This window comes from Carex rostrata, chromosome 5, assembly GCF_964058835.1.
Source record: "Carex rostrata chromosome 5, lpCarRost1.2, whole genome shotgun sequence".
Classification (NCBI taxonomy): domain Eukaryota; kingdom Viridiplantae; phylum Streptophyta; class Magnoliopsida; order Poales; family Cyperaceae; genus Carex; species Carex rostrata.
The window spans coordinates 11,269,568-11,292,674 of record NC_135922.1 but is presented as its reverse complement, the minus strand read 5'-3'; the positions used below and the strand labels follow the sequence as shown (position 1 = coordinate 11,292,674).

General features: G+C 33.4%; 3 protein-coding genes and 1 long non-coding RNA gene across 5 annotated transcripts in view; 1 reads left to right on the top strand and 3 right to left on the bottom strand.

The window, feature by feature from the left end:
* The window catches only part of LOC144554053 (disease resistance protein RGA2-like), a 72,583-nt gene extending 65,853 nt beyond the window's left edge, over positions 1-6,730 (bottom strand). Inside the window, exons 1-3 of one of the 2 annotated variants that reach the window (XM_078302264.1) lie at positions 4,065-6,730; positions 3,421-3,857; positions 1,548-1,587 (exon numbers count right to left, since the gene is read on the bottom strand). In XM_078302264.1, the coding sequence (XP_078158390.1) occupies positions 3,439-3,857; positions 4,065-6,723 (3,078 nt within the window). In that variant the 5' untranslated portion in view covers positions 6,724-6,730 and the 3' untranslated portion in view covers positions 1,548-1,587; positions 3,421-3,438. Of the gene's footprint in view, positions 1-1,547; positions 1,588-3,420; positions 3,858-4,064 lie in introns of those variants that run through there. The other variant, XM_078302265.1, reaches the window with a different exon arrangement.
* A 60-nt stretch (positions 6,731-6,790) lies between these two features.
* LOC144553848 (putative disease resistance protein RGA4) lies at positions 6,791-7,477 on the bottom strand. The gene has a single exon (XM_078302037.1). It carries the CDS (start codon positions 7,475-7,477, stop codon positions 6,791-6,793), a length of 687 nt encoding a protein of 228 aa, XP_078158163.1.
* Positions 7,478-13,154: 5,677 nt separating this feature from the next.
* On the top strand, positions 13,155-14,078 carry LOC144553847 (uncharacterized). Its single transcript, XM_078302036.1, has 4 exons — positions 13,155-13,160; positions 13,263-13,442; positions 13,574-13,939; positions 14,070-14,078. Exons 1-4 carry the CDS (start codon positions 13,155-13,157, stop codon positions 14,076-14,078), a joined length of 561 nt encoding a protein of 186 aa, XP_078158162.1.
* Positions 14,079-14,191: 113 nt separating this feature from the next.
* Positions 14,192-17,155, bottom strand: LOC144554058 (uncharacterized). Its single transcript, XR_013511527.1, has 3 exons — positions 15,516-17,155; positions 15,315-15,365; positions 14,192-14,628 (listed from the first exon to the last, which is right to left on the bottom strand). It is a non-coding gene; the product is annotated as an uncharacterized LOC144554058 (long non-coding RNA).
* Positions 17,156-23,107: the final 5,952 nt, after the last annotated feature.

The following is a 23,107-nucleotide window of genomic DNA, read 5'->3' as shown; positions in this document are numbered from 1 at the left end:
GTGATGAACTGAAGGAGCAGGATTAGCTTTTCATGGAGGAATTGCTGGATGTTTAAGTTGAAGTGGTCTGTTGCTTGGATCATCAGTAATTTTCTGGCGCCTTGCATCTTTATCTCTTTAGTTTTTTTTTCTTGGGAAATTGAGGGTGGTGAGTTTGATGGCATGACTACTTGAGGAAGAAGTACCGGGTCCGAGGATGCTGACTTAATAGGGTATGTTTCTTTGAAAGACCCAACTTTTGTCAATATTATGAATTAATCCTCAAGTTTCCATTTACATGGTAAAATGTTTAGACTGGACAGCTCCATTCCTTTTGAAACTGAGAAGAAAGAATGAAGAAGACGGATAATTCCATTTGTGGTTTAATATTCCAGTTCTCCTATTAACTGAAGAGGTCACACTAACTGTGAAATGTGTACAGTTCTTATAGAATGTGTGTTCTGCATTAGATTGATTTTTCTACAATATTTTATTTTAATTGATTTGGACGATGGTTGGAAACGTGCATGGTTAATTACTTTGATTTACGTACATCATCGACGATAAGAAGGAAATGTATTTTTTTTTGTTCATTTTGATATTTTGTCATACATTTTATGGCTATCCACCCATACATTTTTCTCATATAAAACTAAGATCCAATTAAACCTGACTGACTGAAAAACGCACATATTATATATTTTTTTTGTGGAGTATAACTCATGCAATTTCATTAATTAATGTGATTTTCCACAAGTAAAATTCATCATTAAAGCTTGATTGCTGCCTAATTCCAAGTCAAAATCAGGTCCCTGTTGCACACTTGCACTACATGTATAAACAGACTATATGGAAAGATACACAATTACACTAGAAATCAAGAACTCGCATCCTCTGAGAATATATATCTCAAATTTTGCGTGACATTTTGGAAAATCTGAAACGTTCAAAGGCGTTCTGCACGAATCTCAAAGCACAAGTAATACTGACCCTGCGCTACATGAGATATCTCAGCGGATACGTCAGTCACGCAAATATATGAGATATCTCAGTGGATACGCATTCAAAAATCAAATAGTGTACTCTATTACGTTTACCACCTGCAGTGCAACTGAGGGGGTAGGATTTTCCTACACCCCGGAGGCAGGTGATCTGTTTTCGTTAATTGACCTATTTATCTTCGAAGTTCACATTTTGAGGAACCGGCTAAATTAAGAACCTTGCTTTTTAGTGGACCTCACGAATCTTCCTTTAATTTTACTGTGCAAAATAGTCTGGCAAACCTTGCTAATTGCTCCCACGTAAAGAACTAGTAAGTGGGGGAGTACTGGAGTAGTACGTAGTATATAGTAGTTCAATTATTAATTTATTATGCGTTGCTTATTGTTTAAGAAAACCGAAACACGTGGAACGCACAAAATAATAAAATATATTTCAGGTGGGATCTTCACAGTAGCCTCTAATCTCTATCAGTAAAGGTGCTTACTGTGTAGCTTCGAATAGTAGTACTAGTCTGTTTCAGCCTCTACTCCAACAGTCATATAATTTAGACTTGGAGTTAGGCAGTAATCAAACTTCTTCAATGATGAATTTAACTCCACTCCACAGCTGGAAAATCACATTAATTAATGCAATTGCATGAATTATATTGCTGAAAAGAACCGTGATGGCATTATGTTGTGACTCTGAACATCTATTTGATGCCAAAACAACTAACCCGTGGCTCCACTATGGTTATATTCTTTTTACGGGTGGATAGCCATAACATGTATGACAAAATGCCTCAACGAACAAAATACAACATTTATTTGTTTTTGTTGATGTAAACCATGCTAAACATGTTTTCAATATCAACGATCCTCCAAATCAGGCAAAATGGTACTATAGAAAAATCAATCTAAAACAGAACACGCATTTAAAACTGGTAACCCTGTAAATGAGTTTTATACATTTCAAACTCAGTGTAACCTCTTCAGTGAATAAGACTTGGATTTTAGACCACGCAAGAAATAACATTCTTTCTTTATCACCAATGACACTGCAAGTCTACACTGAAGTATCCGTAAAAAAAAAAATACATACAAATACACACACACAAAAAAAATAATCACCTCTAATTCTTAAAGACAGAGATGGCAGAAATATAAAAAAAAAAAAGTATGGTAACTTGTTCCATTAATTTCTTAATTTTAAAAGAAATAAAAAAAGTAATTAATCAACCCACGTACGAGAGGGTTATTTACTGCTTGCTATCAATCAGGAAAAATGCTGCACATAGTGTAGACACCAGAATATCCACCTGAACAATTTGTGCAGCAAAAATATCAGAAAATATCAGCTTTTCTTCATCCTGACACTTTCTGACAACTCTAAACCTCTATCACAATCATAAAAATTTGTGCTACACCACTAGGATTTTGATAATTCAGTGAGGTGACTTGATATAATTACTACATTAATTTACCATTAATCTTCAAGTTAAATCCCAGCAAAATCAACTTAGGAAAATTATTATTTACTAATGCAACAACACATGCGGCACTTTTCAGCATTGAGACTAATGCATATATATTTCTCTAATCTGTAAATGATAACCAACCATTAAATAAGACTAATGATAGTTTTATCCATTAAATGGAAATTTTGGCTCAACTGAAAATAGCCCTTCTTTCTAAGCACAAATGGATATACTGTAGAAATATGAATTAAGTCAACCACACTCAGAAGTTGTGTTATAAGTAATATAACAAAATGATTGTCTAGATTAATATGGCCAAATCTAGGGGCATATCAGGAAATATAACAATATGATTGTCTAGATTAATATGGCCAAATCTAGGGGCATATCAGTAAATTTCATTCCTGATTAAACCTCAATTTCTGACAGCAGAGCATATTTTGCAATTACACAGTGGTAGTATAATTTTCAGATTTAAACTTCAAAAATGTCAAAGTAGATATCCAAAGAAGAGTTAAATCAAATACATACTGTTTTGGTCACTTTCAACTAATAAATCAGCGGCCCAACTCCACGTCTCTACAAAAGAATGTACAAATGAAGAGAAGTTAGTCCAATTTAGTGAATGGATGATATACAAAAATTAATGCTAATTTAGATACTTTAATATTTTAGTGTATAACAAATTCTAGATTAGCCCCGAACTGAAGTGGATCATAATTGACTACAAACCTTAGTTGGCCCAATAATTAGAACAACCTTAAGCAGAGCATTCGGACAGACAAATTATAATGATTCCATATTACAAACTAAATATTAATCATAATATGACAAATGACGATACCAAGTACTGGATTGCACCACCAAAGTTACTAATTTGTCCTACATTTATAATTTGCAATGTGAGAAGATTCCTCTGTCTTACTCTAAGAAATATGATACAATGAGAATATTCAAAATTATATAGCAAGGAGATAATCTACCTCACAAATGATGGTCTTTTAAGATTGCCCTGACAAACAAGGGATTTTGCATGATGAAATCAACCGAGTTAGGTCTCCTATTTTGCTGGATCGACCCCCTTCTTCAATCTTTAGATCTGGGATCTCAGAGATTAGGTGCCAATACTTGCTGTGCTTTTGGAAATCCCTTTGCAAGAGGGGACACCCACTGATCTTTAAACAATCAAGGCTCCTTAATCGCTGTAATAGTCCTTCTGGAAGGATCCTTATTTTGGGGCACGTGGTGAATCTAAGGGTCTTGAGTGCTTCAAGACCTTGCATCCCTTCTGGTAAAGATTCTAGGTTGAAGCAACCATCAATCCAGAGACTTTTAAGAGCAATTAGGCATCCTATGCTTGATGGTAAGGAGTTCACACTTTCACATGAAATACTTAGCTCCTTGAGAGCCACTAAGCTACCTAACCAATCTGGTAAGCTTTCCATCTTTTGGAAATCCATTTTCAATATCTCAAGAGATCTCGGGAGTTCGGGAACTTCAACCATATTTGGGCACCTAGAAATGTTCAGCTCTTTAAGAGCAGTAAGGCATCCTATGCTTGATGGCAAGGAGTTCAAACTTTCACATGAATAAATGCTTAGCTGCTTGAGAGCCACTAAGCTAATACCTAACCATTCTGGTAAGCATTCTAGTTTTGTGGAACCACTAATTATCAAATTCTCAAGAGATTTCGGGAGTTGGGGAACTTCAACCATATTCGGGCAATTTAAGAATTCTAGATATTCAAGTTTGGGCAATACGACTTGCCTTGTCGTCATCTCTGACGGCAGCTCTGAAAATGTTCCAAGAAAATTAATGCAACTACACACATACATATATCGTAAGTTGATGAGGTTACTGAGCTCTTCCTCTGGCCAATAACTAAGGCTGTCGCAGTCTTCCACTTTAAGATCTTCAAGAAATGTGAAGCACTTCCACAGCCATAGGGGTGAGTTTGATGGAATAGATGAGAACCAAAAGTTGCTTGATTTAATATGTAGGTATCGAAGAGCTGTTGCATTAACATCAACACTCAGCTTCTCACATTCTCTTCCATCCATTGGTGGTATGATGTGGTTGAATCCTTTAATAGTTAAAATCTCGAGAGACACCCAAGGTTTTAAGGAAGGAGATTCCCAAGGTTTAAAAGAGAGAGTTTCATCTGCATTATTTTCTCCTCCATCTCTGCTATCAAGGGTAAGGAAGCAGGGACCTGTTAATCCAGTTGCAAAGCATGACAGGATCTTGTTTCTTATAATTGTCATTTCTTCCAGTAAAGGTGTGACAGGCATGGCACTTAGCTTGGGACAGTCGATGATCGACAGCTTTCTTAGCACAGGAAAAATTAGTGATGTCTTCTCGCCAACATCACCTTCACACCAGAATTGCAAATTTGGCATTTCTAATAAAATCAATAATTTCAGTGATGGAAAAGTTATGGGTGCATCTTCACCACCTTCGGCACTCATAAATACACCACAACAAAGATGCCTCAGATTATCCATAAATTTTAACTGCAAGATTTGGAGAAGAGGTAGCCTATGTAATGGTAGTCCATTTGTGCATCTTGTACATTCAATTATATATAGCTCAACTAGGTTTTCCAGCATCTGATACTCTGTCATCCAGATAGAAAACTTGTCACCATTATATTCTTCGAGCCGCAAAACCTTTAACTTATTACAAGGCTTAAGTGCCTCCAGCACCTCAAAAGGATCAACATCGACTACCTCTGAACTGTTATTACTCTCAACCTCTGAATAATCTGAATATTCGTATTGATCCTCTGAATAATTATCTGAATATTCGTATTGATCCTCTAAATAATCTGAATATCCGTATTGATTGTTTATCGGCATTCCCCAACATAGTGCCAAATGATCCAAATTTTGTTTAGATATCAAGTTTGCTTCTCTTGCATCTCTAGCATCCTTAACTTCCCTTAGATTATAGACCTCTAGCTGACCGCCTAAATTTAAAGTCCTCAGCTCCCCAATTCCATTCCCAATACCAATGCCTACTATGTAACATGTTAGTGTCTGTAAATATTTTAATTCTCCAAGGCCAGGTGGCATGCACTTCAATTCAGAACAGCTTTTAATGTAGAGATGTCGAAGGCTCGTCATGTATCTCATTCCTTCAGGTAGTTTTGATGGAGTATTGAGCCTAAGAGTTTGCAAAAGATAGAGTGTGGTAATTGCTTCTGGTAATGTATAGATATTTAGCGAAAGATCAAGAAATCTCAGATGCTTCATCTTTCCCCTTGGAAATGTTACCATACCTTTATCAATATAGATTATAAACAGGTCTAATACTCGTAAGAAGTTGAATTTCAAAATTCCACCTCTTTGTCTTGAACTTCCCTGTCTAAATGAAACGAGACTACGAGTAGAAGGAAAGGATTCAAAAACATCATTTATTTTCATGGAAAAGAATCCCAGAAAGATATGCCGGACTTTACATTGTGGCTTATCATTAATTTGTGATGTTTCATGTAATGAGAGACATTCGTCTCTCATAATTAATTGTGCAAGATCGTGCATAAGATCATGCATTTTGCACGTGGTCCGAGAACGATATCCATGTCCTCTTCTGAATGGATCACAGAAAACTTGCTCAATATTTTGGAAGAAAGATCTCCAAGCCAACTCGTTGAAAATATTACTACCTGTCATTTCAAGATCACCCGGCCCGTCAGACGGAATAAATCCATGGGCCATCCATAACTGCACCAGCTTCTCTTTTTCCATCACGTAATCTTTTGGAAACACTGCGCAGAAAGCAAAACATTGTTTCATGTATGAAGGCAAGTGGTCGTAGCTTAGCCTCAATACAGGTAAAACTTCATCATTAGCATGCTTATTTTCCCATATCGTGCTTTGTTCGAGTATTGCTAACCACTCATACACCTCATGCTTATAACTCATTAAGCTACCGAGTGCTTTAATGGCTAGCGGTAGCCCTCCACAATTCTGAACCAACTTTCTGCCAATCTCAACCAACTCTGGGTGTTCCTTTACCCCCTTGCTAAATGCCCTTTTTTGAAACATGCTCCACGAATCCTCCTCACCTAAGCATCCCAAATTATAACTCTCCATGGTACCCATTATTTGAGCCACTCTGTCGTTCCTTGTGGTAACTATAACAACACTCCCAGAATCACCACAATTTATTAGTGCTCTTAAACGCTCCCACTCATTGACATTGTCATTCCAAACATCATCTAGCACCAGAACATATCGCTTTCCACTTAAAATTTCACGTAAACGCCTCTGGAGTAGCTCCATGTTCTCAATAGGAATATTGCATTCCCCGTTAACTAATTCAATGATTAATTTGACAAGACAACCAATATTAAACTCTTCGGACACAGATCCATAATTGTAAATTGAAGTACTCTTTCACTTTAGGATCGTTGTAGACCAGCTGGGCAAGGGTGGTTTTGCCGAGCCCACCCATGCCGACAACCGGCAAGACCATGGGATTAATAGTTGGACACACCTCAATCAACAATTTCACTAAATTCTCCCTATCTTTCTCCCTCCCTACAACCTCCGAGTCAATTACATAAGAATGGGTTATGACATGATGAACGGCACGCCCTTGCCGACCTTGAACAAATTTGAACCTCTCCATCTCCGTGACCAGCTCATCAATCCTCCCTACAACCTCCTTCAATTTTCTACTCATCTTGAACCGAAACAGAATTGGATTTTCAAGGGAGAACAAGCGACTTACATTACCCGCCTTGTGGCCGCGTTTCATGGCATCCCTACGCAGCTCCTCGTAACAGAACTCGTCAAGAACATCGTCAGGATCATAAGCAACTGATTTCAGCTCAGCCAGCCAGTATTTCACGGCCGGATTAGCATCCCCTTTTTCCTCGGCATCAGTAAGTACAGCCTGGACAGCAAGCAACTTGCCATGGAGCCTCTTCCGCTGGTCATCAATGCCCCACATCTCGCCGATCCTCTGCACCAGTGAGTCTCCTGATTTCTGCACCACGATTTTGATCAGAGGTGATAGCAACAGGTCTGCCATTGTTGATATGGAAGTGTACTTAATGATAAGATTTTTAAGGATGTTCTTTTATCTCAGAGCAGCTAGAATGGTTTATTAGACGAGAAGAAGACTGGGAAATTGATTTATGAAAAGGAAATGGAGTGGAGAGATGCAAAGTTTGAGATTCTTATCTTTACTTTTACATCTTTTGTTCCTTGCGTCAATTGTAATGCAAATTCTTTGTAAAAGCTCGACGTGATATGTCCAACAGGAACATAGAGATCATCTGTAACATATGTTGACACATGTTGCATGTAGCGAAATTGTGACATATGGGGTCGGTATTATAGTGACAAGACTCGCGAGAAATTCGCGTTTTAATCACGTATTATTCATTTTTTTGACGTTATCAAACCGAACTTCAAATAAAATGCAAAAAAAAATATATATAATATATTTTATTCGCGAATTACGAATTATTTGCAATAAAAAAAGAGAAAAAACGTGATTTTTTTTGTGCTAAATTATTCTCAAATTATACCTGAATCACGAACTTTTGACTCCGCCGAATCGAACCCGAACTATTTGTTTGTTACTATAATCGGACATGAAGTTTACGAAAAAGCTTTGCAATTATAAATGATCAAAATAAACCACTGATTTGGTTTAATGGCACAAGTATAAAATATATAAATATATATTACATTTTGAATTTGTTTAGAACAAGATCAACACAATGAAAAATCACTGTTAATTGTAGATTTAATTTGACAATTTAATTAGGATCATTAATTGAATATTTTGGCAGTTTAATTTGAGTCAGCTGCTTATTTTGGGAGTTCAATTGTTCCATCATTTTGATTATTCATGTCAGAATATGACAATAAAGTCTGATAATTTCCACAGTTGGGAATTAATTAGGGTCCTTCATATATTTTAACATTTTAATTCTTTTCAAATTGAGGATAAGGTTTTCAATTTTTATTGTTATAATGGTAGTTTTTTTTTCTGCAAAAAAAATTATGATAATATCAATGATATCTTCAGGAGATTTCAGACTCCCTGCAAAGCGCGCACACGTCATGACTATAGCTATTATAATTTTTACTAAACAAATATGACATGTGATATAATATAAGATAAATATTTTAGAGTGTTTTCTTAAAATTTCAATCAAATTTATTATGGGAAATAAATAAATATTTCGATGAATGATAAATTATTATTTTTATTATTTTGTATTCAAAATATTGTCAGAGTACTGTTTGCACAGGTGATGGCATACCAGTATGGAAAAGCCTAGGAAACTATACCCACTTGCCAACTTTGAGAGAAGTTGCCATACAAAATCAAAAAAGCAAAAAGGGTGAATTGGATGCTTTCTTGTTAATTAGTACGCTTTTTACTTTTTTAAAAGATATTCTAATACTTTGCTTCAGAAACTCCACATCCATTATCCCGAAATTTTTATTAATATTCAAAAAAATATTAAATTGCAGAAACTATCCGGATTTTTTTATTTTTTCGAAATCTACTCAAATTGCAGAAAAAAAAATTTGTTGTAATTCAGTCTAAAACTGCAAAAAAAAATTGCTATTTTGGAATTCCAAACAGCAAAAAAAAAATTAAAACCGCTATAATTTTTAATGGTTTTGATTTTCAATTTTTTTTAGTTAAATAAAAATATTTATAATTTATTTATTTTTTATTGAAATATTAGAAACATTTTATATGTTTCTTTAAAAATAGATGGAATACTATCTAATTTGATTTATTAGAAAGACTGTTATAAATAACTCGGATCAACATTTTTCATGTTGGGTTTTTTGCGGCTGTAAAAAGAATTAATATATTTCTTTATGTGTTATTGAAAAAAAATAAAAATGTTTGGATTCTAAGTTATTGATCCCGGTTCAAAAGTCACTTCTAAGTAAATACAGAAAATATTGTCATCCTTGTTATTGGTTTTGTATATTTTGAATTTTGTAAGAACTTGGGCGTTTCATAATGAAACTAGGTGGTATCCCCACTTTTTCAAAAAAAAAAAAAAATTGTTATCCTTCTAGTATATTTAATTTTTTAAAAGTTGTATCTATTTTTGAATAAGAAAATTAAGTTATTTAATGATTGTGATTCAAAAAGAATTCTCAAAATAGATACAACTTTTTAGAAATTAAATGTACTAGAAGGATCATAATCTTTAATTTATTACCTAGAAGTGACTTTTAAACCGCGATCAATAACTCAAATTCAAAGCATATTTATTGTTTTTCCAATAACTCATAAAGAAATATATTAATTTTTCTTACAGCCGCAAAAAATCCGGCATGAAAAATGTTGATCCAGGTTATTTGTAGCAGTCTTTATAATAAATCAAATTAGTATTTCATCTATTTTCAAAGAAATATATAAAAAATTTATAATATTTCAATACAAAAAATAAATAAATTATAAATATTTCTATTTAACTAAACAAATAGAAAAATGCAAAATCGCTAAAAATTATAGCGGTTTTATTTTATTTCAGTGATTGGTAACAGGTGTGCCATTGCACATGAAACCTTTTGCAACCGTAATTTTTTTTGCGGTTTTAGAATTTCAAAATCGCAAAAAAAATTGCAGTAATTCAGTCTAAAACCGCAAAAAAAAAATTACAATTTAGGTAGATTTCGAAAAAACGCAAAAATCTGAATAGTTTATGAATTTTAATATTTTTTAATATTAATAAAAATTTCGGTCCATTATCACAGTGTGCTATACTTCATATATTATCCAATTAAATTGAAACTGTGAAATAAAATAAAACTTGCTAATTATTGGTGAAATAAATGTCACGTATACGAATTATCACATGTTCAAAAAATTCAAACAATAATTTATTTCTGTAAATTTCTTTTAACAAGATTCACATTTATCTATACATTTTCATCATTGTTTAATTGAGGTCTAAACCGTAAATTAAAGAGTTTAGGCCTGAATTATTCAGTTAAACGTAAAATAACTAAGGTATGTGAATTAATTAAGGTTGACATATATCTATACTTTTTGTTTATGTTAGATCTATGTTTGTGTTCAATGGTATGTAAAAATTGCTAGGACATATTTTCAGAATATTCGGATAGTTAGAAATAAATTAAATTGAAATAGTGTTACTTGTATCATGTGAAGCACTATTCTTAAGTGAATTTCATCTATACTGTGCAAGATCTGGAACCACAACCAAGATAATCCGAAATAATCAACTTCTTGAGACACGATCATAAAAGTGACTGATGAGAACTCCTCGGTACCCAGCAATTTATCAAATAATATTATTGTAATAATTAATGAATTGGAAATCTAGAAGAATAATATGAGCATATATGTTGCTTTTCTCAAGACGATATGAAAAGACTGCATGTATTATCTTTTTTATTTCTGAATCGATATACTAATTTGGACTTACTGGATATTATGATTCTTTTATCATAACTTTTTTGAATTAAACTAAATATTCCTGGTCACATACTATTATACTATTCTTTAATGAATATCAACAAAAATTGTAATTTCTTTAATGAATTCAGTAGCATATATATACTTTAAAAAAAAAAAACTAGCTAGTACTGATACAACCTTGAACTTTGTACTGGTACATAACATGATTTTTCAGTCATATATACATCATATTGATTGTCTGGCACAGACTTAGAAAATAAAACACACTTCAATGGACGACATTAGAACTTCAAAGATATTTTGTCAATAATTAACATTTGTGATCGATTAAGTATAAATGACTTGAAAATTTTCGATCTTGATTATGATTAGAACACGAAGTTTTTTGAGTCCTTAATTTTAGTAAGTTAAAAGTTGCTTTGAAGAATATTGTTTTTAGGGGAGACCGTATTTGAATCCGTATTCAAAAATTAAATACGGATATCCGAATATATGTACCATACGGATACATATATGATTTTAAATTTGAATTATTCATATCTGAATAGTAGATATATACTATATACTTTAATATATATTATTAAAAAAAATTATGTATTCACTATTATAAAAAGCGGATATCTGTATCCGTTTAATATCCAATCTGTATTAATATCCGTCTAATATCTGATCCGTATTAGTATCCAAAAAATAAAAACAAATACGGATATAATTTTACCACTATTCAATATTTATCTGATCGGTTTGCACCCCTAATTGTTTTTAATTTAAATATAAAATATGACTTAACATTACATCTCAATCAAATAAGAAATAACTTAAGACTAGAATTAAAAATTTAAGCATCATCCAAACATGCATAACTTGAACCGACCAACTTAGAACTTCTTAAACATTATAGACATCAAATTTGAAATTTGGAAGATCTCCAAAGAAACTTCGAAGCACATTGTTTGATGTTGGATTATAAGAAGAAGAAAAATATTGTTTGAATATTCTAATTCTTTAATTAATTTTGTGTTATTTGATTTATGAAACTTTATATAATGTTGATAATTAATAGAAATATAAAATATAATTTGTTAAACAAAAAACACTATGTATAATAGCTTTTATTATAGCTATGTTATTGGCAATAACTATTTTTTTTTAACCTTTCCGCTATGATACGATAATTACTATTTAAAACCTTGATCCTGACACTTTCTGACAACTCTAAGCTTCTATCATAATCATAAAAATTTGTGTTATACCACTAGGATTTGATAATTCAGTGAGGTGACTTGATATGATTACTGCATTTACCATTAATTTTCAAGTCAAATCCCGGAAAAATCAATTTAGGAAAATTATTATTTACTAATGCTACAACGCATGCGGCACTTTTCAGCATTGAGACTAATGCATATATATTTCTCTAATCTGTAAATGATAACCAACCATTAAATAAGACTAATGATAGTTTTATCCATTAAATGGAAATTTTGGCTCAACTGAAAATAGCCCTTCTTTCTAAGCACAAATGGATATACTGTAGAAATATGAATTAAGTCAACTACACTCACAAGTTGTGTTATAAGTAATAGGAAAAATTAGTTTTATGCCACTCCAAAACATTGAAATTATGAAATTGCCACTTTAAAACTTAAAATTAGTTTTTTGTCACCCTAAAACTTAAAAATTTATAAAATTGTCATATCTATACAACTAATATACATATTAGATTAAAAATATTCTTAAAAGTATTGTATAAAAAATATATTTTCATATTTCCAAATTTACCCTTCCTTCAATTAAACAGAGAAAATTAAAATTGATTCTCCAGTCACTCTCACTCTCCCTGCCGTAATCTCTAGCACCCAAACTCTCTCTTGTTTCTCGCGATCTCTCTCTCACTCGCCGAGCACCCTCCCCTTTCCTTCGCCTCTCATTAACTCATGGTTCCCTTCTCTTCTTCTTCAATCGGAAATTAGGAAAACCTGAGAAGCTGATGACTTCGGCATAGAGGAGCGAAATTGATGCAGCAGGATGCTCCACAAATTTCGTTCGGTTCTCCGACCTCCGTTTCTTTCCTCAATTTATTCGAGGAGCACTTCAAGTTGACCCCAAATTGACACTGTGAGTTTCGCTACGCAAGAAAACCTTGAATTGTTTTTCTTTTTATTTATCTATGACATGAACTCGGTGCTATTCCTAAATTAGTTGTAATTTCAATTAAGCAGGGACTGTGAATATGCTGGGATTTCAATTAAGCCCCAATTAAGATAAAACACATCATATGCTGGTTTGTTTGGGGTTTTTTACCAGTATATTATTTCTGCTTGCCTGGTCAGTAAATGTCAAAGACAAATTTCTACTTGATATAATAAATTTCAACAATTCGCAGAACCAAATCAATAGTGATACTGAGGGAAACTCAAATCCAAATCCAAGTGTAGAAATTGCGTTCTTAGATGAACAGGCCCTCCAACAGGATCTAGATGCTGCAATCAGAGAAGAAGACTGTAGCCGTGCAGCCAAAATTCGGAACCAACTCCGCCTTTTACAAGAAGACAGCCAAGCCTGTGTACTTGCAGCAAAGAAAATAAATCTGCTGTAATTCTTGGGGAATTACAGGACCCTGTGATTCCAATCTGAACCGTTAGTCTTTCTCGAGATTTGTGCATGAAAACTTACTTTTTTTCGAGATCTATGTAGAAAATATTTGAACGGTCAGATTCAGACTCTGCAGCAAATGCTCGATTCTACAATGCATTCAAAAATGGAGACCTAACTGCCATGCACTCCATCTGGGCCAAAGGGAACCATGTCTATGTGGTACACCCATCGGCTGGCAGGATTGACGGTTATGAGATGGCTATGGGCAGTTGGGAATTTGTTTGCGGTGCCGATTATGAGTTCCCACTGCTTATTGATTTGAAAAATGTAGAGGTGCATGTGAGGGGCAATTTGGGTTATGTGACTTGCATGGAGGTGGTGAAAACAAAAGGTACTAGCTGGGGGAGACAGGTGGCGACTAATGTTTTTGAGAAGGTTGATGGACACTTGGACAGTGGTACATTTGTATTCACCATGCCTCGCATATGGAAGAATAATGATTGTTGGGATTTTTTTTCCATTTTTGAGGGAGGGGAAGCAAGTTCAATATATCTTTGGACCAGATTTGTAATATTTAAATTTGTCGATTTGTTAGAATTCGTGAGACTTGAGATTATTTTCTTTTTGTTTATTCTTTGTTTTCAAATCCAATCCTAATGGCACTTGTTCTATCCCTCCACTATAACCCAATCCAGTCAAAACAATATGATCCATCCCTTCAAACAAATACACTTAAATATGAGCAGCCTTTATGATCAATATGATTTTGGCTTAATTTTACGAGAAAAAACTTCCAAGAATTTCCCTGAATTGCACATTTAACAAGCAGATGACAGGAAAAAAAAAAACTGCAGGGATGAAGGCTTTTCATTATAAAGCCTAACTCAACTACAAGCTTAAGTAAAAGCCAACAAGAGCTCAGATGCCAAACAAGAGATCACCTCTCTTCTGTGATCTGCTCTATATCTAGTTTCTGGCCATCCGATCCTGACCGGTGAGGTTATTACTCTCTGTTTGTACCAGTGTTTCCTCTTGAGGAGGGGGCGAGGCCAGTACTGAAGATTGATGATAAATCCTTGCATTGCTCTATTGGGCATGAGTTGAGGTATCTTCATACCTATCAATTCCATCAATTGAATAACCACCTGAATAATCTGAAGAGCAAAAAATATCAGAAAATATCAGCTTTTCTTCATCCTGACACTTTCTGATTACTCTAAACCTCTATCACAATCATAAAAATTTGTGGTACACCACTAGGATTTTGATAATTCAATGAGGTGATTTGATATGATTACTACATTAATTTACTATTAATTTTCAAGTCAAATACCGGAAAAATCAATTTAGGAAAATTATTATTTACTAATGCAACAACGCATGCGGCACTTTTCATCATTGAGACTAATTCATATATATTTCTCTAATCTGTAAATGATAACCAACCATTAGATAATACTAATGATAGTTTTATCCATGAAATGGAAATTTTGGCTCAACTGAAAACAACCCTTCTTTCTAAGCACAAATGGAACTACTGTGGAAATATGAATTAAGTCAACCACACTCAGAAGTTGTGTTATAAGTAATATAACAAAATGATTGTCTAGATTAATATGGTCAAATCTAGGGGCATATCAGGAAATATAACAATATGATTGTCTAGATTAATATGGCCAAATCTAGCTAGGGGCATATCAGTAAATTTCATTCCTGATTAAACCTCAATTTCTGACAGCATAGCATATTTTGCAATTACACAGTGGTAGTATAATTTTCAGATTTAAATTTCAAATATGTCGAAGTAGATATCCAAAGAAGAGTTAAATCAAATACATACTGTTTTGGTCACTTTCAATTGATAAATCAGCCGTCCAACTCCACGTCTCTACTAAAGAATGTACAAATGAAAAGAACTTAGTCCAATTTAGTGAATGGATGATATAGAAAAATTACTGCTAATTTAGAGACTTTAACATTTTATTGTATAACAAATTCCAGATTAGACCCGAACTGAAGTGGATCATAATTGACTACTAACCTTAGTTGGCCAAATAATCAGAACAACCGTAAGCAGAGCATTCGGGCAGACAATATTTCTTTGTCATTGTTTATGATGCCCTCAATTTAGTGAATGGATGCTGTGGCACGCGGCCATAAGGCCGGGAAAGTAAGTGGTTTTTTCTCTGTTGAAAATCCAGTTCTGTTTCGGTACAAGATGAGTAGAAAGTTGAAGGAGGTTGTGGGGAGGATTGATGAGCTGGTCACTGAGATGGAGAGGTTCAAATTTGTTCAAGGCCAGCAAGGGCGTGTTTTTCAGCATGTCAGAACCCATTCTTACGTAACTGAGTCTGAGGTTGTAGGGAGGGAAGGCGATAAGGAAAAATTAGTGACCTTGTTGACTCAGCAGATTCTTGAACAACTTTTTGCCAATTTCAACAGCTCTACATTCTCCTACTATCATACCAAAGGCCCTTTTGTGAAATAATTTCCATGAATCCTCCTCACCGAAGCATCCCAGATTATAATTCGCTATTGTACCCATTACAGTTGCCACTCTTCCACTCCTCGTGGTAACAAGCACTACGCTCCCTAAATCACTGCAGTTTAATAGATCTCTCAGTTGTTCCCACTTATCTCCATTTTCATTCCAAACACCATCCAATACAAGAAGATATCGCTTTCCGTATATCTCTTCACGTAAACGCTTCTGGAGCAACTCCATGTTGTTACGGGGAACTTTGCAGTCCTGTTGAACTATTGTATCAATGATCAATTTTGTGAGAGCTCCAACATCAAATTAATTCCACTGACACACAAACCCATACGAGTAATTTGAAGTGGTCTTTTACCCTGAGGTCATTGTAGACTAGCTGGGTAAGGGTTGTTTTTCCGAGCCCTCCCATCCCAACTACTGGCAAGACCATGAGATTCTCACTCAGACACACCTGAGTCAACAAGGTCACTAATTTTTCCTTATCGCCTTCCCTCCCTAAAACCTCATACTCAGTTACAATGGGTTCTGAGTCTTCTGACATGCTGAAGAACATGCCCTGGTCGGCTTTGAACAAATTTGAGCCTCTCCATCTCAGTGACCAGCTCATCAATCCACCCCCACAACCTCCTTCAACTTTCAACTCATCTTGTACCGAAACAGAACTGGATTTTTAACAGAGAAAAAAAAATCACTTACATTCCCGGCCTTATGGCCGGATGCCACAGCATCCCGGCGCAGCTCCTCATAACGGAACTCATCGAGAACGTCGTCAGCATCATAGGCAGCTGATTTCAGCTTGGCCAGCCAGGATTTCACTGACGGTTTAGCATCCCTTTGCTCCTCAGCATCGGAAAGTACACCCTGTACCGCGAGCAGCTTTGTCGTAAAGCTTCTCGCGCTGGTCATCAATGCCCCACATCTCGCCCATCCACTGCACCAGTGAATCTGCTGATTTCTGCAACACTATTGGTATCAGAGATGATAGCAACAGGTCGGCCATTAATTGTTGATTTTGGAAAAGAGAAATGGGATAGAGAAGTGCAAATTTTGAGATTCAGAGCTCCATTCAGGAGGCGTGGGAGGCTAGATCCACAGTTCACTCCCCGAGATGAAGAATCTCGGACTTGGGAGGCAAGATCCACAATTCACTGCCCGAGACGAGAAATCTGAGACGAGAAATCGAGACTTTTGGAGACAATAATATGCATAGTTCACGTGCTTAATTAATAATTACTGAGTCAGTAGTCAGTACTGTTTGATTCTAGTTTGCAAACAATTACGCAAAACAGCACACATATTTAGGTAAATTGCAATTTGGCCACTATACACACTGGTTAGCAATTTTACTCCGGATTTTGTTATTTGGTTGTAGTAAGAAAATTCTACCACATTCTTCTGAGAAAAGTCTCCTTGTATTAACAAAAAAAATTGTTTACATTTTCCTCTTCTTTTTTGTTAAAAAATAAAAAAGAATAATAAAAACGTTAAATTGTTTACATTTTCCTCTTCTTTTTTGTTAAAAAATAAAAAAAGAATAATAAAAACGTTAAATTGTTTACATTTTCCTCTTCTTTTTTGTTAAAAAATAAAAAAGGAATAATAAAAACGTTATGCATCAAATTTTCTCTTACAAACATTTATTAACAAAATATGGCTCATCAAAGATCAGATTTATTCGGAATTATTCCAATGGTATCCTTTTGAAAATTTAATGTTAAAAAAAATATTTTTTTCATAATTTACATTTTTTTGAAAGCAAAACTTCTTCAGCACAAAGTATATATTGTATTGTGATTATTGTGTACTTTACTGTTAACCCATTTGAGATTGATAAAAAAAAAAAAAAAACAATTCCATCTACCAGAGAAGTAAGCCTTATAATTAAAAAATATATAATTTTTTTAATAACAGTTTAGTAACATCGTAAAAATCATGTGGCAATTTATGTAAATCGTGTTTGGAGCTCTATCAGCTCTCCAGGAAAAAGCAACTGCTTTTTATATTTCTTGTTAAGAAAACATTTGTAAATTCTGCAATTTGGGTGCCACCGTTTCAATTACTTTTTTATTCTACACAAGAAACAAATTGAGACTATATTTCTTTATCCCAGATCACGTGCTCACCGTTTAATACAATATCTTTGCACATAATTACACAAAAGAGTAATAAACAACATTAAGCATCAAATTTTCTCTTGCAAAAATTTCTTAACAAAATATGACTCATCACTCATCATGCACGGATCAGATTTTTTTTTTTTCTCAATAAAAGTAACTTTAATTCCTCAAACCTACTTCTACAAAAAAAATCACAATAAAAAAAAAATTCTACAAAATCCCCAGATTTGCCTCAAATTATTAAACTACCCCAATTATTGGCACACTAGATTTCGGCTCAAATCATTTGAACTCTGTTATTCGCCCATACCAATTGTCTGCTCTTAATATTCATTCCTTGAGACTAGTCTACTATATATAAAGAAGTAATTTTCAATAATTATAATCTACAGCGTTTCTGCCAGGCATTATAGCTAGACTATAAATTTTGTGTTAGAATCGTCAATATTCTTAATTTGATTTCATAGGTTTAATTTTTTAAATGCTATATAGATAAAAATTTCTGTATATTGAACTGCTACGTTGTGCTCATGCGGATTTGAGCGATTTTGAGGAAAAGAGTCCTAGCTAGTGAATTGCAAATGGGTCGGGTTTGGTCCAGACCAGGCCAGTCCACAGTTCACACGGTCCGAGGGTTCAACGGGTTTACAGGTTAGCACAGCCCAGGTCCGGCAAGTCTAATTTGGAAGTGTTGATTCAGATTCGTGTTAGACCCATGGTCCAAATTCACACGGCCGGTCCGGTCCAGATTGGATCTGAGTCTTTTTTTATGTAAAGGAAACAGCAAAATAATTTACTTTGAAAATTAAATTTTATATTTCTTAACTTTGAATTTAGAAGTATTTTGAAAAAAAGAAAAAAATATTTAGAAATACTTTTATTATTTTAAATATATCTAACATATCTAACATATCTAACATATTTAATAAATCTAACATTTTTAAAATAAATCTAACACATTAAAAATAATATAACATTGTCACACTCCCGATCCGGAGGCGCGACAACCTACTGCGTCTATTTACCATTCAGTATATGCAACACAAGGCATGGGCCTTTTTTATGCATTGCCAATACCATCCATTATTTTTGCTACATCCCAATTTATTAACAAAAATTATCTGACATTTTATAGTGGATGATGCTAGAGGTATACTCTCTGCACCCTGTCAGATATAATAAACTTAAATCTCATACCTTTAGGTGGCTCTGCTGTCAATTATATCCCGGAAGCGTTTCTCTGACTTCACATAATGAACCTGTAACCCACAAGGGAAAACGAGTGAGAAATAATAAATTATTTCTCAGTGCTGATTGCCACTCAGATTATTGGATTCAAAGAAAATCCATATTCATATTGAAATCATTGCACGAGAAACAAACAATTCATTCCATAATGACAAATGCAAATGCTCAATAATAGTATCCAATTGAATAACAAAAATTATATAAATAAATCAGAACTCTAAGAATCTTATTATAATAAATGGTTTGAGTCAAAATCTTTTAAACTATAAAGTCCGATAACGTTTGAGACCTAATCTTTACAACCACTAAATCTGGTAACTTTTGGTTTCTTAACTTTACAATTTCTAGTCTGGTAACACTGATAGATACCATAACCAGTATCTGTCGTGTCAGGGCTTATACCGTTCTAACTATCCTGACAACTTGTTAATGGAAACAATACGAAATCAATATCACAATACTGCCATTATTGAAAAAAAAAATCAATGATAAGATAGTTACCCCAGTTCTTAGTCTCACAGTCACAATTCACATTTTATTCAATATCCCTTACCCAACCGGTACTGGGTTCAATTGGGGTCATTCACCATATACGCATAAGGGTTCTGGAGTAAAGTCTAGTAGCTAGCTAGATGTTACGATATATTAATTATTTTTCTCCACTATATGGAGGTTCAAGGATTACAGTATTCAATATTCAATTAATTCAATCACTATGGTCTCAATCAATCATTTGCAATAAGAATCAATTAATTGATAAACAATATCAATATGACACTTAACAGACTTACCTGTGTAACGAATATTGCGTCATTGTGAAAAGATTAAAACAAAAGCTATATCGAATAGTATAGCTCTAGTGAAAGCTATTCTACGTAGTTTTTTTTTCAAAAATAATATTCTATATTTCTACTAATTATCAATATTATCCAGTGTTCTAAATAGCTAGCTATAGCACAACTATAGTGGTTTTGGACCTAAAAAGCTAAGCTATGGAATAAAACTGCATTAATCGAGCTACGAACGCTATAGCGTGTAGCGCATAGTGGCAATAGCGGTCCGCTATGCTACATGGGCCTATTATTATTATTTTGCAATTTAAATAAGCTTTAAAGTCCAAACCTAAACTAAATTACATTGACTTTTTTTTCAAATTTAAGAAGCTATATCAATAAATTTAAATATTGTGCGTTGGACTATATTAATTAAATTATTTGTATCATGCATTCTGCATTCAACCATGTAAATTCATGTCTGAAATAAAACATAAAACAACATTAAAAGTTAAAACGAATCTGACACACAAAATACAAGTATAAATTAATAATCGCTCAAAAAAACAAAACAAAGAAAGCGTCGGCCCATATTTTATTTTTCTCGATAGAACCCAACGAAGCCCAACTCAGTTTCTTTATTTCTTTCCTTTCAGTTCACGGTCCAAAAAAAGCAAGGCCTACATGTCAGCGAATAAGATGAGCATTTTGAGGTTCCTCAAAACGATCAAATGCTCAACTACAGAAAAGGCAAGGGAGAAAGGGGAACTGGGGAAGTAACCAAGGAGAGAGAGCCGAGATTTTTATTTTTATTCAAAAAATAAATAATTTAATTATAAATAACTACGTTTTTTCGAAAACTTTTATTTTTGCCCAAGCCACATATATTCTATACGGTTCGAATTTTTAATTCGGGCCGCACAGAATATATGCGGTTTGGATAGAAATAAAATTTTTCAAAAAAGTGGTTATTTATAATAAAATTATTTATTTTTTGGATAAAAATAAAAATCTCGGGAGAGAGAGGGAGGGAAATTTTGGGAGGAGAAGAGCGAAGGAAAAAATTACTCTGATTTTTGGTGGAGCAGGAGACTGACATGTGGATCATATGTCAGCAAATCTGTCTGTTCACTGCAGATTTTTTGTATTTAATTATTCATTGATCACCCAATCTTATATTTAAACGTTGAACATAAACTTTATTATAGTTTAATTGTTGATTCTTATTTCTTTAAATTCAAAAGTTCAATTTATTTTTAAATTTTATGCTTTCTATTAAGGATTGAGTTAAATTGAATTTCAACATTTTTATTACAATTTTGATTTAAACTTATGGTTTCATTTTTCAAGTTGCAAATGTTTTGTTTAAACTTCTAATTTTATTTTTCATAAAAAAATATTTTTGTCTTAATTTAATATTCATAATTGTCTATTTTTTAAATTTATTAATTCATACTTACTTATTTTGTTTAAAATAGTTGACATTTGTTGCTCATAATTAAAAAAAAAAAATAAATAATCCATTTAGACGTTATTCAATTAGAGTTATTATAGATTGTTGTTACCTTCAAATTAGAAGTTTTAAATGGTTTCAAATTTTATTATCTAAAAGTATGGGTTATCACAAAATCTAATTGTTTACCACAATACATGGAATGTTTGTTTATTTTAAATGTACAAAACGGTATTTAAGACTTTAGTATATGTACAGAGGATTCTTTGTACATTTATCTAATATTTTATTATAATACATAGTTGGCCAACAACCAATGACATGTCTTACTGTGGTCTCAAAAATTTATTGAATAAGTTTCACACTATAAATCCAAATCATTGAAACCGATTTTTGTTTGTATTGAATTTGTATATTTATCTCTTAATATAATAGTGTGACTATGGTAATATACATATATATTACACATCAATCGACACTATAAATTTTTATCTCTATTTTTAAAGTTAAAAAATTTGACCTAAACTGTTCAATATAACCTTTATACAAAAATATATTTGCTAACTAAATTTTATATTTTTTTTACTATTTTTCTAAATAGTAAGAAAATCACTTAATTTGATTGCTTAACCATCCAAAAACAGCGAGTTTAATTCTTCTTATCTAAAAGATAGTAAAAAATAATCTAAAATATTTAAAATTTGATCTACAGGTACATTTTGGTATAAAGATTATGCTTAATTGTTAAATTAATTGTTTAAACTTTAAAAATAGAGATATATTTATCTTCAGGGATCATTATGTAATATTCATATTACCATACTCTCACCAAAATAATTTTATATTAAACAAAGCGCCTCCTTGAAAAATTTCAACATTCATTGTACTTGTACCAGATAGTTTGTTGTCAGGTGCAGCAACCGAGCAATTCCTTTCAAAATCAAATTCTTTCCTCTCACACTTCACACACAAAAAAAAAAATTAAATGCTTTCATCCTGTTGGCCTACGCCTAGTGGTCAAAATTAATCAACCATGAACTGACTATTTCAACCTCAAACCACATATTTTAAATTAAAACTTTTTTCACAAAAAAAATAACCCACCAACCAAAACATGCCACGTGTCTCTCATAACACCATACAAAAGATCTCTCTTACGTGCTGTTTTCTCCCCCACTCATCTTCCAAAACCTCCTCTCTAAATTCCACAGATCTCACCACAATTTATACATTGTTTCATGCTAATGGAGGAGGAGAACAGTTCTAGTGCTCAAAACACAGAGAAGCAACTGCAACTTCACATGGAGAAAGAAGGGAGAAGAGAGAGGCTGAGGAGTCTGAGGTTAGAAATTGGTGGCAAGGTTTGTATACCTGACACGTGGGGCCATGAGAGCAGTCTCCAGGATTGGTCCAACTGTACTGCTTTTACTGTCGCTTATGTGCCTCCTGGTCTGGCGTCGGCTCGAGCGTCATTGGCCGAGGATGCACGACAAAGTAGAGCATTGCTCCGGGTTGAGAGTAGAAGTAGATCATGTTAATGTAATG